This window comes from Eptatretus burgeri, chromosome 2, assembly GCF_056783735.1.
Source record: "Eptatretus burgeri isolate ZD-2024b chromosome 2, Ebu_testis_v1, whole genome shotgun sequence".
Taxonomy (NCBI): Eukaryota; Metazoa; Chordata; class Myxini; order Myxiniformes; family Myxinidae; genus Eptatretus; species Eptatretus burgeri.
Genome location: NC_140962.1, coordinates 21,584,185 through 21,598,410, shown reverse-complemented (window position 1 = coordinate 21,598,410; position 14,226 = coordinate 21,584,185). Strand labels below are relative to the sequence as shown.

Below are 14,226 nucleotides of genomic sequence, written 5' to 3'. Positions count from 1 at the left end.
ACGCGCGTACGGGCCCGCACTAGTTTATAAAATTAAACCATTATCTCAAAACAACATCCTGATCAACGTCATAAAAGTGAACAATTACCACGAATTAAACTTTATAACACTTGTGATTAATTGTATTCTTTAGGCTGTTCGGTTGCGTTTTTTAAATATTCATTTTTCCCCCCAAAAGCCTGATCATCTGCAATGGGCTCCGTGATGGCGTTACGCTCCAGTACTTGTCCGGTGTTTGCGTCCATGGCGATAGTGTGTTGCAGGATTCTTGTCACCGGTAAAAAAAAAAAAAATTGTCTCAACTATTTTCAACCACCGTTTAATACAGCGACGCTCATCGGGGATGCGTAATTGCAAATATGAAAATTTTTCGATACTTGAAGGAAGAGGCAAGAGAGGGAGAGGCCACGTGACAAACTGTGACATCGCAGAAAGAATTTCCAACATGGCGGACGACGAGGGAATCCCGTGCAAAGAGGTTGACATTGAGAAGGAAAAAGCCAAAAAGATGAAAGACAAAAGAGGCCGTGAGGACAACGAAAAGGCGGGAAAAACTGACAAAGGAACCGGGTCGGACAAAAAGGAGGAACAGGAGCTATCAGAGGAAGACAAGCAGCTGCGGGACGAGCTGGAGGCGTTGGTCGACCGTCTCATGGATTCGGACGAGTCGGCACATCTTCCGGCGCTCGAGGAGTTGAGGAAGCAGATTCGCTCGGCCACCACTTCCATGACGTCCGTACCCAAACCTCTGAAGTTTCTGCGTTCTCATTACGGAAAGCTCAAGGTATTTGTGAAGTTTGGCTTCTGAAAGGACGACGGTTTTTGTCTTCCAGCTCGATTCCTGTATCCCGCTTTCCTTCCATGATTGTTTCATTCTCCAGGCGTTTCAGACATGACGATACTGTGGTTGATAATACTGTCCCGAAATTGTTATAAGTGAAAAGCTCTGCGAGCTGATGCTCGAATGAATGAATTCTCCTTTCAAAATGAGGTCTGTTTACTCTTGCACAAGTGTATGTATATATATATATATATATATATATATATATATATATATATATATATATATATAAATGTGTGTGTTAGTGAGTGTTGTACTTTAACCTGCAGTCACCCGCACACATCGTCACCCCCTGATCGAATTTCCCTTCGTCTCTTTGGATTCCTTCCTTCCTGTTAAACTCGGTGTTTCTGCAGTTCCTTTTGTGGTGGTTTTTAGTGATGAAAGATGATGACGGTTGTGCTGAAATGCTGATCCTTTACAAGGTGTAGTTTTATTTTGCATGAATGTTGATTTTAGGACAGAGAAACGAGTGAAAGGGGGGGAGGAGAGGGACAGGGAGTGGGAGGGGGAGAGAGTGAGAGAAACACACAGGGAGGGGGAGAGAGTGAGAAACACACAGGGAGTGGGAGGGGAGAGAGTGAGAGGGGAGAGAGTGAGTGGGGGAGAGAGTGAGAGGGGAGAGAGTGAGAGAAACACACAGGGAGTGGGAGGGGAGAGAGGGAGAGGGGGAGAGAGTGAGTGGTGGAGAGAGTGAGAGGGGGAGAGAGTGAGAGAAACACACAGGGAGTGGGAGGGGAGAGAGTGAGAGCGGGACAGGGAGTGGAAGGGGGAGAGCGTGAGAGGGGGAGAGAGTGTGAGAAACACACAGGGAGTGAGAGAGGGACAGGGAGTGGAAGGGGGAGAGAGTGAGAGAAACACACAGGGAGTGAGAGGGGGAGAGATGAGAGAGGGACAGGGAGTGGAAGGGGGAGAGAGTGAGAGAGGGACAGGGAGTGGAAGGGGGAGAGAGTGAGAGACACACAGGGAGTGAGAGGGGGAGCGAGAGTGAGAGAGTGAGACACACAGGGAGTGGGAGGGGGAGATGGTGAGAGACACACACACGGTGAGTGGAACAGGAAGAGAGTGAGGGACACACACAGGGAGTGGGAGGTGAAGAGAGTGAGGGACACACACAGGGAGTCGGAGGTGGAGAGAGTGAGAGAAACACTCAGTGAGTGGGAGGGGAGAGTGAGAGACACACACACAGGGCGTGGGGAGGGAGAGAGTGGGAGGGGGAGAGAGTGAGAGAGACTTACTTTCTCTCTCTCTCTCTCTCTCTCCTCTCTCCTCTCTCCTCTCTCCTCTCTCCTCTCTCCTCTCTCCTCTCTCCTCTCTCCTCTCTCCTCTCTCCTTTCTCCTTTCTCCTTTCTCCTTTCTCCTTTCTCCTTTCTCCTTTCTCCTTTCTCCTTTCTCCTTTCTCCTTTCTCCTTTCTCCTTTCTCCTTTCTCCTTTCTCCTTTCTCCTTTCTCCTTTCTTCTTTCTCTTTCTCTCTCTCATATCCATCCTTCTCTCCCTCTCTTTCTCTCTGCCTGTCTGTCTCTCTGTCTGAGAGAGACAGACAGAAAGACAGTGTGTGGGAGGGGAAGAGAGAGGGGGAGACACACACACACACACACACACACACACACACACACACACACACACACACACACACACACACACACACACACACACACACACACACACACACACAACACACACACGGAGTGGGAGAGACAGAGATGGGTGGTAGAGGTCCAGGAGAGAGGTTGAAGTGATCATTTTAATGAAGTGGCATTCGAGATATTGCAAGGGAGCTTGTTGGGATGGTTCTGGGTAAGCTAATGTGTCAACAAAACCTTTAAATTGGTGCTGTGGTCTTGCCTATTTGAAGGAAAAGAGATCATCCAAATTGGTGGAAAAATAATTTCTCCTTGCTCGCCAGATAAAGTGTAGCTTAGTTTGCTAAGATTCATGTTGTGCTACAAGAACCCACAACAATTGCACCATTAAGAGTAAAATGACTTCAAATCTATATAAATGTGTTTGTGTTTTGTGCATTTGTACGTTATTCTTTCACTGCTGAAATTCTTTCTTTCTTTCACCACACACACATGGACACAATCACACACATGGACACAATCACAATCGCACACGCACACGGACACAATCACAATCACACACACACTGACACAATCGCACACACACGGACACAATCACAATCACACACACACTGACACAATCACAATCACACACACACTGACACAATCGCACACATGGACGCAATCACAATCACACACGCACACGGACACAATCACACACACACGGACACAATCACACACACACGGACACAATCACACACACACGGACACAATCACACAAACACACACACACGGACACAATCACAATCACACAAACGGACACGGACACGGACACAATCACAATCACACACATGCACATGGACACAATCACAATCACACACACGGACACAATCACACACACACGGACACAGTCACAATCACACAAACACACACGGACACGGACACAGTCACAATCACACACACACACACATGGACACAATCACACACACACATGCACACGGACACAGACACAATCACACAATCACACGCACAGACACAATCACAGACACAATCACACACACAGACACAATCTCACACACACGGACACAATCACACACACCGACGCAATCACACACACACACCGACACAATCACGCACACACACGGACACAATCTCACACACACACACGGACACAATCTCACACACACACACGGACACAATCACACACACACACGGACACAATCACACACACACACGGACACAATCTCACACACACACGGACACAATCGCGCACATACACACGGACACAATCGCGCACATACACACGGACACAATCGCACACATACACACGGACACAATCACACACACACGGACACAATCACACACACACAGGCACAATCACTCACACACACACACACAGACACACACACAGACACACACACAGACACACACACAGACACACACACAGACACACACACAGACACACACACAGACACACACACAGACACACACACAGACACACACACAGACACACACACAGACACACACACAGACACACACACAGACACACACACACACTTTCTCTATCTCTCTTTCTCTGTCTCTCTTTCTCTGTCTCTCTTTCTCTGTCTCTCTTTCTCTGTCTCTCTTTCTCTGTCTCTCTTTCTCTGTCTCTCTTTCTCTGTCTCTCTTTCTCTGTCTCTCTTTCTCTGTCTCTCTTTCTCTGTCTCTCTTTCTCTGTCTCTCTTTCTCTGTCTCTCTTTCTCTGTCTCTCTTTCTCTGTCTCTCTTTCTCTGTCTCTCTTTCTCTGTCTCTCTTTCTCTGTCTCTCTTTCTCTGTCTCTCTTTCTCTGTCTCTCTTTCTCTGTCTCTCTTTCTCTGTCTCTCTTTCTCTGTCTCTCTTTCTCTGTCTCTCTTTCTCTGTCTCTCTTTCTCTGTCTCTCTTTCTCTGTCTCTCTTTCTCTGTCTCTCTTTCTCTGTCTCTCTTTCTCTGTCTCTCTTTCTCTGTCTCTCTTTCTCTGTCTCTCTTTCTCTGTCTCTCTTTCTCTGTCTCTCTTTCTCTGTCTCTCTTTCTCTGTCTCTCTTTCTCTGTCTCTCTTTCTCTGTCTCTCTTTCTCTATCTCTCTTTCTCTATCTCTCTCTCTCTCTCTCTCCCCCCCTCTCTCCATACCTCTCTCTCCGTATCTCTCATATCTCTCTCTCCCTCTCTCTCTGTGTTTGTCTGTCTCTCTCTCTCTCTCTATCTCTGTCTCTATCTCTGTCTCTGTCTCTGTCTCTGTCTCTGTCTCTGTCTCTGTCTCTGTCTCTGTCTCTGTCTCTGTCTCTGTCTCTGTCTCTGTCTCTCTCTGTGTCTCTCTCTGTGTCTCTCTCTGTGTCTCTCTCTGTGTCTCTCTCTGTGTCTCTCTCTGTGTCTCTCTCTCTCTCTCTCTCTCTCTCTCTCTCTCTCTCTCTCTCTCTCTCTCTCTCTCTCTCTCTCTCTCTCTCTCTCTCTCTCTCTCTCTCTCTCTCTCTCTCTCTCTCTCTCTCTCTCTCTCTCTCTCTCTCTCTCTCTCCCTCTCTCTCTCCATACCTCTCTCTCCGTATCTCTCATATCTCTCTCCCTCCCTCTCTCTCTCTGTGAGAGACAGACAGAAAGACACAGTGTGTGAGGGGGAGGCACACACACGGAGTGGTCGAGGGTCTGGGAGAGAGGTTGAAGTGATCATTTTAATGAAGTAGCATTCGAGATATTGCAAGGGAGCTTGTTGGGATGGTTCTGGGTAAGCTAATGTGTCAACAAAACCTTTAAATTGGTGCTGTGGTCTTGCCTATTTGAAGGAAAAGAGATCATCCAAATTGGTGGAAAAATAATTTCTCCTTGCTCGCCAGATAAAGTGTAGCTTAGTTTGCTAAGATTCATGTTGTGCTACAAGAACCCACAACAATTACACCATTAAGAGTAAAATGACTTCAAATCTATATAAATGTGTTTGTGTTTTGTGCATTTGTACGTTATTTTTCAATGCTGAACCGTAGCACCTAACGGCTCCAAATTTTGGGTGTAGGTACTTCAGAATCTGGGCAAGGTTTTAAACTTCCACGCACTAGCCTCAGTGTATTTTGAGACCGCTGTTTTCGAGTGTATATTGGGATGTGGGATCAGGCAGTGCTGTTGCAAGCCCCCAGGCAAAAGGTAACCTCCATGAAGCCAACAACTCAATAGCTTCTCGATGTCCAACACGTCCCAAAACCCCCACCTTGAAAAGCTCATATAGCCGGGCAGTGCCAGGTATACAACCCCTCCTGTCTCCGGACAGCACTGGCGATTCCACCCGCCCCCACCACGGCCACCACCGGGTAGCCCCTGCTTGTACACGGTCATTCCATGTCAAATCATCAAAGAATCTGCTGTCATCTCTCAGATTTTTGTAAAACTTTGGGAACCAATTGGGACCCATGAAAAACGGCAAGAACTCAAATATTTTTGCTAACAGCCTCTTAATTAGTGAGATACAGACTAACGAACTTTGGACTAATTAGCACGACGTCGCAAATTCAAATGGCCATATCTCTAAAAGTATAACACCTAGAGAGCTGGTTTTGGTGTCATTTTAAAGGTATTTTCATGCCCTATGAATTTGTCTGGGCAACATTTTCCTACCTCCAACCACAAAAAAGTTATCACAAAATATAAACTTCAATCGTGAATCCCCAAAAATGTATCCTTCAAATTTCCTCCAATTCATGCCAGAGGTACCTTATGATGACAAGAAGCTTCCACATAAATTTTGTGATGGGCACTCCAATAGTTTCTGAGATATGAGCAATAATGTACATGTACGTATGGCATATAGGTTCGAAAATCAGCATTTGTAATGTATTATACAATCAATAAGTGAGTTCAAGTACACAGTGTTCACTAACCTGACTTAGGCTTTCAATTTCCTCTTCAATGCAGCAACAGCAGCACTTGTTTCTTCCCCTCAGGCCCAGTTGAAAATGAAAGTATATGATACTTCAAAGCAATTGATGGTCGTTCCCTGTGTTCCCTGTCATGGCTAGGTTAGAATGATTGTATAATACATTACAAATGCTGATTTTCGAACCTATATGCCATACGTACATGCACATTATTGCTCATATCTCAGAAACTATTGGAGTGCCCATCACAAAACTTATGTGGAAGCTTCTTGACATCATAAGGTACCTGTGGGATGAATTTGAGGAAATTTGAAGGATACATTTTTTGGGGATTCACGATTGAAGTTTATATTTTGTGATAACTTTTTTGTGGTTGGAGGTAGGAAAATGTTGCCCAGACAAATTCATAGGGCATGAAAATACCTTTAAAATGACACCAAAACCAGCTCTCGAGGTGTTATACTTTTAGAGATATGGCCATTTGAATTTGCGACGTCATGCTAATTAGTCCAAAGTTCGTTAGTCTGTATCTCATTAATTAAGAGGCTGCTGGCAAAAATATTTGAGTTCTTGCCGTTTTTCATGGGTCCCAATTGGTTCCCAAAGTTTTACAAAAATCTGAGAGATGACGGCAGATTCTTTGATGATTTGACATGGAATGACCCTACAGCATATTATGATGATGTGCATTGGGTGTGCGAAGCCACGTTTCACTTGATATCTTTTTGTTTTTAATGATTTATTCTGTGAAATTCATTGAATTCTTCATGGAAGCTTTGCTGAATGATGTTCTCAACTTATTTTATCAAAAACTTTGTTCGATTGGATTGTGATTTACGTGTGTGTGTGTGTGTGTGTGTGTGTGTGTGTGTGTGTGTGTGTGTGTGTGTGTGTGTGTGTGTGTGTGTGTGTCACAGACAGCATATGTGGAGCATATGTCAGAGGGCGATAACCGTCGCTTCTGTGCTGACATCATCTCAGTGCTCGCCATGACAGTAAGTGGGGAGCGTGAATGCCTGCGTTACAGACTCCTTGGTTCCCAGGAGGACTTGGCATCCTGGGGTCATGAGTATGTTCGCCACTTAGCTGGCGAAGTGGCCCGCGAATGGCAAGATGTTGAAAGTGAGCGAAAACGACTAATGGAACTAGTTCGTGAAATTGTACCCTACCACATGGCGCATAATGGGGAGGCAGAAGCCTGTGACCTGCTCATGGAAATTGAGTGCTTGAGTCTTTTAGAAGAGTTTGTCGATCGTGCTGCATATCCCAAGGTGTGCCTTTATCTCACAAGCTGTGTGAGCTATGTACCAGAGCCAGAGAGCTCAGCTATGCTACGCTGCTCCCTCACAATCTTTCGCAAGTTTGGTCGACACCCCGAGGCTTTGCGTCTTGCACTGCAGCTGAACGACCCTGAACTTGTCGCCGAAATATTTTCCTCATGTGGTGACATCGCTGTGCAAAAGCAGATGGCATTTATTCTTGCACGCCATGGAGTCTTTCTGGAACTCAGTGATGATGAGGAGTGCGAGGAACTCACAGAGATCATGAGTAATGGACAGCTCAACCACAACTTCTTGTCCCTTGCCCGTGAGCTGGAAATTTTGGAGCCCAAGGTGCGTATTCTCGGGTTAGGATTGGACATCAGGGAAATATTTTGAAAATATTCAACTTGATTAAATGGGAAGAGTATCGAAAGGCCAGGTGTTGTTACTCGTAGTTGGGGGATTTGGATGGGAGGGATGTGATGAGAGCTGAAGATATAGGTGGTTGAAGTAGGATTTGTTTGGCAGGGACATGATTAAGGTGCTGCCTAAATTGTAGTCTCTGTTTTCATTATTTGCTGTTGTTTCCAGGTACCTGAAGATGTGTACAAATCCCACCTGGAGAACAGTCGTTTTGGATCAGCAGGTGGGCAGGTAGACTCTGCTCGTATGAATCTTGCTGCCTCATTCGTCAATGGCTTCTTGAATGCAGCTTTTGGTCAGGATCGCCTCCTCGCTGGTGATGGGAATAAGTGGTTATACAAGAACAAGGAGCATGGAATGCTGAGTGCTACTGCCTCTCTTGGTCTTGTACTCCTCTGGGATGTGGATGGTGGTCTGACACAGATAGATAAGTACCTCTATTCCACCGAGGATTACATCAAGGCTGGTGCACTTCTTGCTTGTGGAATGGTGAACTGTGGTGTACGGAATGAGTGTGATCCCGCCCTGGCCCTCCTTTCTGATTATGTTCTCCATTCAAGTTCCACAATGCGCATTGGATCGGTGTTTGGTCTTGGCCTGGCATATGCAGGCTCAAACCGTGAAGATGTCCTTTCGCTTCTACTGCCCGTTCTCTCTGATACAAGGTCCACTATGGAAGTAATTGGCATAGCAGCATTGGCATGTGGACTCGTAGCAGTTGGTTCTTGCAATGGTGATGTCACTTCAGCTTTATTGCAGACTCTCATGGACCGCACTGAAGCGGACTTGCGGGAGACATTTGCAAAGTGGCTGGCTTTAGGCTTAGGCCTGACTTATCTAGGCAAGGGTGAGGCGGCAGAGACCGTGCTTGCTGCTCTTGAAGTGGCACCACCACCATTTCGTAGTTTTGCTAGTGTGTTGGTGGATGTCTGTGCCTATGCTGGCTCTGGAAATGTGTTGAAAGTGCAACAACTGTTACACATCTGCAGTGAGCACCTGGAAGGCAAGGAAAAGAGTAGTGCTAGTAGTAGCAGTGGAGGAACGACTGTTAATACCACTAGTAGTAGTAGTAGTAGCAGCAGCAGCAGCAGCAGCAGCAGTAGTAGTAGTAGTAGTAGTAGTGGAGGAACGGGATCAAGTAGTGGTAGTGGAGGAACAGGAAGTGGAGGAGGAACGAGCACAGCAGACGAAGAGAAGCCTGCATCATCTGGAGGAAGTGGAAGTGACCGAAAAGAGCAGCGCAAAGAGCGTACAAAAGAAATCCCTGCAGAGACGGCTTCACATCAAGGAGTGGCTGTGTTGGGAATTGCCCTCATTGCAATGGGTGAGGAGATTGGCTCTGAGATGGCCCTACGTGCCTTTGGCCATCTATTGCGCTATGGTGAGGCAAGCATCCGACGTGCTGTTCCTCTTGCCCTCGCCCTGACTTCAGTCTCTAACCCACGTCTTAACATCCTAGACACCCTTAGCAAGTTTTCACATGATTCTGATGCAGAGGTCGCTCACAATGCCATATTTGCAATGGGTATTGTAGGCAGTGGTACCAATAATGCTCGCCTTGCAGCCATCTTGCGTCAACAGGCTCAGTTTCATGCCAAGGACCCCAACAATCTTTTCATGGTTCGACTGGCTCAGGGCCTCACTCATCTTGGTAAAGGTACCTTATCACTTTGCCCTTACCACTCTGACCGACAGCTCCTGAGTCCAACAGCCTTGGCAGGCCTTCTGGCGGTGCTAATCTCATTCCTTGATGTTCGAGGTACTGTATTAGGCCGCGCACACTATGTCTTGTATGCTCTCGTCGCTGCCATGAGGCCGAGAATGCTTGTAACCTTTGATGAGGATCTCAGGCCAAAACCTGTGGCAGTAAGAGTGGGACAGGCTGTCGACGTGGTTGGACAGGCTGGTCGTCCCAAGACCATTACTGGGTTCCAGACGCATACTACACCAGTGCTATTGGCACACGGGGAGCGAGCAGAGCTTGCCACCGACGAGTATTTGCCACTGACACCAGTTGTTGAAGGCTTTGTCATTCTCCGGAAGAACCCTGCGGCTTCCACCTAGCAGCATTGTTTACCAGAGTGAGCATACATTTTGTTTAAGGTTGTACGACCTCATCAGTATCTTTCTCTATTTTGAACCTTTTATTTTTGGCATGTATGAACTTACCACATTCTTCGCTAAGTATGTCGGTCTGTATCCCTTCATCTATGTATATCATTTCTTTCTATTTCCTGATCAGTCTTGTTCCTGTTCTGTCTCGTAGCCTCATCTTACTCTTCATGAAAAGGGTTTGGAGGGAAGAGAGATGTTATGATTGGATAGCATAGAGGGACTTGGACTGTTATTTGCTGATGGGTCACATTTTTATGCTCTACATTTTGTTTCCTGCCCTGAGCTTAATCAGATAGGAAAATGACCAGGATCTTCCTGGGGAACTTTTTTTTGTCCCCTACACCACTCCTCCTTTCTCATAAAATCCAGATGACTGCTACTGTTTGTTTTGTTTTTGTTCAGAACGAGAATAAAACTACTAATGAAAAAAACACAATCCTTGTTTGGTCGAAAATTTAGTTTGCTGTGATTTAAAACCATGACAAAACTATTTTATATATTATGCATCATCATGAATTGCCTAACAGGATTGAACAAAGGTACTGTGGATGATATAGTGTTGTGTTTCCAGCTCCACGCCACAACAACAAATGACCACAGTCGGGTGTTGAAGCTGTGAAATGCCAAAGCAGTCGCTTTGCGAATGGCTGAATCATGGAGTGCCCCGAGCAGTGTGGATATCCCGCATTTTAATGAGCGTATATAAAACGCTCATTACACATATTTATGTTGACTTGATTTGCACCCCCAGGTGATTGCCAATATTCTGAACGGTTTAAATTGGTGTGGCACGATGAAGCAGACGTGTTCTTAGGAAATACAAATAATTTATTAAAACCAGGAGACAACGTAAACGGAGAATCCCACATTAAAGATGGACTTAAAACTACAAAATATACCCCTCTTCCCCCCCCAAATGTTCCTCCGGTTTGGGGATTTTTCCATGTGTTGGTCGAATCTGCAGCTGCCGCTTCAACCTCATTCAACCTCTTCCGGTTCCAGTTCTTGAGCGATGGTGGCGGTTCCTCTTCAGGGTCTCTGCCGACTTTCTCAAAGATAAGTTTTCCAGTTGTTTTTGTCGCGTTTTTACTGTCATTTTGTTGTATCTGTGTTTACTGTTTGTTTCTAGTTCGGTCTTGTGTTCAAACTTGTTATAATAGTGGAGTTTTTGTCGTCTTTTCATATCGGGTTTCCTTGAGGCCTACCCTTCTTCCCGTCGATGTGCATGATCGTGTTTATTGTATTTTCTCCTTATTACCATCAGTTTTTACTTTCTCCACTTTTCCCTCCACCCTTCTTTGATCCCTCTCAACTATACCTCTGTTTCATGTCTCAAAATATTAAAAAAAACTACCTTTTCCCTCACATTATACCCCACGTAACCACTTGGCTTCTTGTACCAACTCTTCTTCCTCCTCCTGCTGATCTGCCATCTCCAACTTTTGCCGACCCACATTCACCATACACATTCACATTTTTTTTTCTTCTTTTTCTTCTTCTTCTTCTTCTTCTTCTTCTTCTTCTTCTTCTTTTTCTTCTTCCTCTTCTTCTTCTTCTTCTTCTTCTTCTTTTTCTTCTTGTTCTTTTTCTTCTTCTTTTTCTTCTTCTTTTTCTTCTTCTTTTTCTTCTTCTTTTTCTTCTTCTTTTTCTTCTTGTTCTTCTTCTTCTTTTTCTTCTTCTTTTTCTTCTTCTTTTTCTTCTTCTTTTTCTTCTTCTTTTTCTTCTTGTTTTTTTTCTTCTTTTTCTTCTTCTTTTTTTTCTTCTTTTTCTTCTTCTTTTTCTTCTTTTTCTTCTTCTTTTTCTTCTTTTTCTTCTTCTTTTCCTTCTTCTTTTCCTTCTTCTTTTCCTTCTTCTTTTCCTTCTTCTTTTTCTTCTTCTTTTTCTTCTTCTTTTTCTTCTTCTTTTTCTTCTTCTTTTTCTTCTTCTTCTTATTTTCTTCTTCTTCTTCTTCTTCCTCTTTCTCTTCTTCTTTTTCTTCTTCTTTTCTTTTTCCTTTTGCTTCTTCTTTTTCTTCTTCTTTTTCTTCTTCTTCTTCTTCTTCTTTTTCTTCTTCTTTTTCTTCTTCTTTTTCTTCTTCTTTTTCTTCTTCTTTTCTTCTTCTTTTTCTTCTTCTTTTTCTTCTTCTTTTTCTTCTTCTTTTTCTTCTTCTTTTTCTTCTTCTTTTTCTTCTTCTTTTTCTTCTTCTTTTTCTTCTTCTTTTTCTTCTTCTTTTTCTTCTTCTTTTTCTTCTTCTTTTTCTTCTTCTTTTTCTTCTTCTTTTTCTTCTTCTTTTTCTTCTTCTTTTTCTTCTTCTTTTTCTTCTTCTTTTTCTTCTTCTTTTTCTTCTTCTTTTTCTTCTTCTTTTTCTTCTTCTTTTCTTCTTCTTTTTCTTCTTCTTTTTCTTCTTCTTTTTCTTCTTCTTTTTCTTCTTCTTTTTCTTCTTCTTTTTCTTCTTCTTTTTCTTCTTCTTTTTCTTCTTCTTTTTCTTCTTCTTTTTCTTCTTCTTTTTCTTCTTCTTTTTCTTCTTCTTTTTCTTCTTCTTTTTCTTCTTCTTTTTCTTCTTCTTTCGAACTTCCAGCTTCATTCTGCATTTGCCGATCCAAATTCACCAAACACTGACACAATTTTTCTTCAGCCTTTCCTTTTCCTAATCTTATGTAATTTTTATCAATAAATAATTTTTTTTTAAAACGGTCTCTTAAAATGTTTCAACTTACTCTTTCACACTGTGGTTCTCGGTGTTGAATCATCATTCACGACTCTTTTTCTTCAAAAGGTTGTTTTCAATTTGACCTTTCCCTCATCCTGTGTCTAAAAATTCCAACTGTTAGAACATTTCTTTTCTCCACTCTCTTAATTCTCCTTTATTACATCCCGAACGTAATGTCTTTAATCGCGTCTCTGACTTAAAAAAATTTAACACCCAATTTGCAATGTATGTTTGTGTTCCATGAATTGTCCTTTTTTCCCCAACTTCAGTGCGAATTCACCCCACCTACTCGAACCTACCTCCTCACCTGTTATAACCTCTCCTTACCACTCCCATCTGGCCCCTCATCCTACCTTTGCTCTTGGCACCTCTTCACTGTCTTCTGCTTTATTATTAGCTCCTCCTCTGTTGTCCCAAAGTGTGTGGTGTTCTAACATCTGTGGGCTCCATTCTAACCTAACAGCTATCTCACTCAATCGGTACACTCCTCATCACCACAAACATGTTCCTTCCTTCCTCTCAGCACACCTCCCCCTCTTCCCAACCTCTCAAATCTTGTTCCTCCCCTGCCCATTCCCTTCTTCATCATACCTCTACCAAGTCTCATCCTTCCCCTCTCCTCACCTCTGCCATCGCCCTCCCACACCTTGGCCATGCCTGCTCTCGCAGTCTCCCCTCCCTATCAAAGCAACCTTCACACTCTTCCTCTCCAAGCTTCTCTCTCACCTTTCTGAAAAACTCCCCCATCACCCTTCTATCTCAACTCTCCCCTCTCACCCTTCGACCTCAAAAACTACCCCCTCACCCTTCTTCCTCTGATCTTCCTCCTCACTCCCCCCTTCCAAAGTTCCCTCCCCCCTCACATCCACAAAGCTGCCTTCTTCCCTCACCCTCTCTCCTCCATCTTATCACTCCACCTCCTCCAATCTTCAACTGCCCTCTGCCCTCTCTCTCAACCCATCACCACCAAGCCTTTTCTTCTCCTCCTCATCCCGTCCTCTCCCTTATCTCTTCTGCAATACCCCACACTCTTTCAACAACTTTCCTTACCCCCCCCTCCTCCCTCATCCTACCTTTCCTCTCTCCTCCCCTGCAACCAAAACCTCCTTCACTCTCCCTCTTTCTTAAGAGTGTGGACCTCAAACATCTGGGCCTTTGCTCAAACCTGGCAGATCTTTCCATACAGGTTGCCACTGACGACCAGAAATAATCTGCTTAACAGAAACTTTCCTCCTTCAAGACGTCTCTGACTCCCAAGTATCTCTCCCTGGTTACTCCCTCCTCTGGTATGACAGACCTGAACCTCGTCCTGGCGGCGGAGTTGCTCTCTTCATCAAAGACTCTATTCCTCACTCATCATGCACTGCTTTCTCTTCCCCAGACTCCCAGGAATACCTCTGGCTACGGCTTCCCCTCCACTCCCACCTCATGTTTATATTTGTGTTGTACCGTCCTC

The 14,226-nt window shown here is 44.5% G+C and overlaps 1 protein-coding gene across 1 annotated transcript; it reads left to right on the top strand.

Annotated features, from left to right (window-relative positions):
- The first annotated feature begins 408 nt into the window (after window positions 1-408).
- On the top strand, window positions 409-10,517 carry PSMD2 (proteasome 26S subunit ubiquitin receptor, non-ATPase 2). Its single transcript, XM_085865259.1, has 3 exons — window positions 409-784; window positions 7,199-7,894; window positions 8,135-10,517. The coding sequence occupies exons 1-3, from the start codon at window positions 446-448 to the stop codon at window positions 10,028-10,030; spliced, it is 2,931 nt and encodes a 976-aa protein (XP_085721385.1). The 5' UTR covers window positions 409-445; the 3' UTR covers window positions 10,031-10,517.
- Window positions 10,518-14,226: the final 3,709 nt, after the last annotated feature.

Excerpts from the sequence above, each read along its gene's own strand:
- PSMD2 (XM_085865259.1), top strand. The coding sequence starts at position 446 with ATGGCGGACGACGAGGGAATCCCGTGCAAAGAGGTTGACATTGAGAAG. Across the intron at positions 785-7,198 it reads CTCATTACGGAAAGCTCAAG|ACAGCATATGTGGAGCATAT; the intron begins GTATTTGTGAAG and ends TGTGTGTCACAG. Across the intron at positions 7,895-8,134 it reads TGGAAATTTTGGAGCCCAAG|GTACCTGAAGATGTGTACAA; the intron begins GTGCGTATTCTC and ends TGTTGTTTCCAG.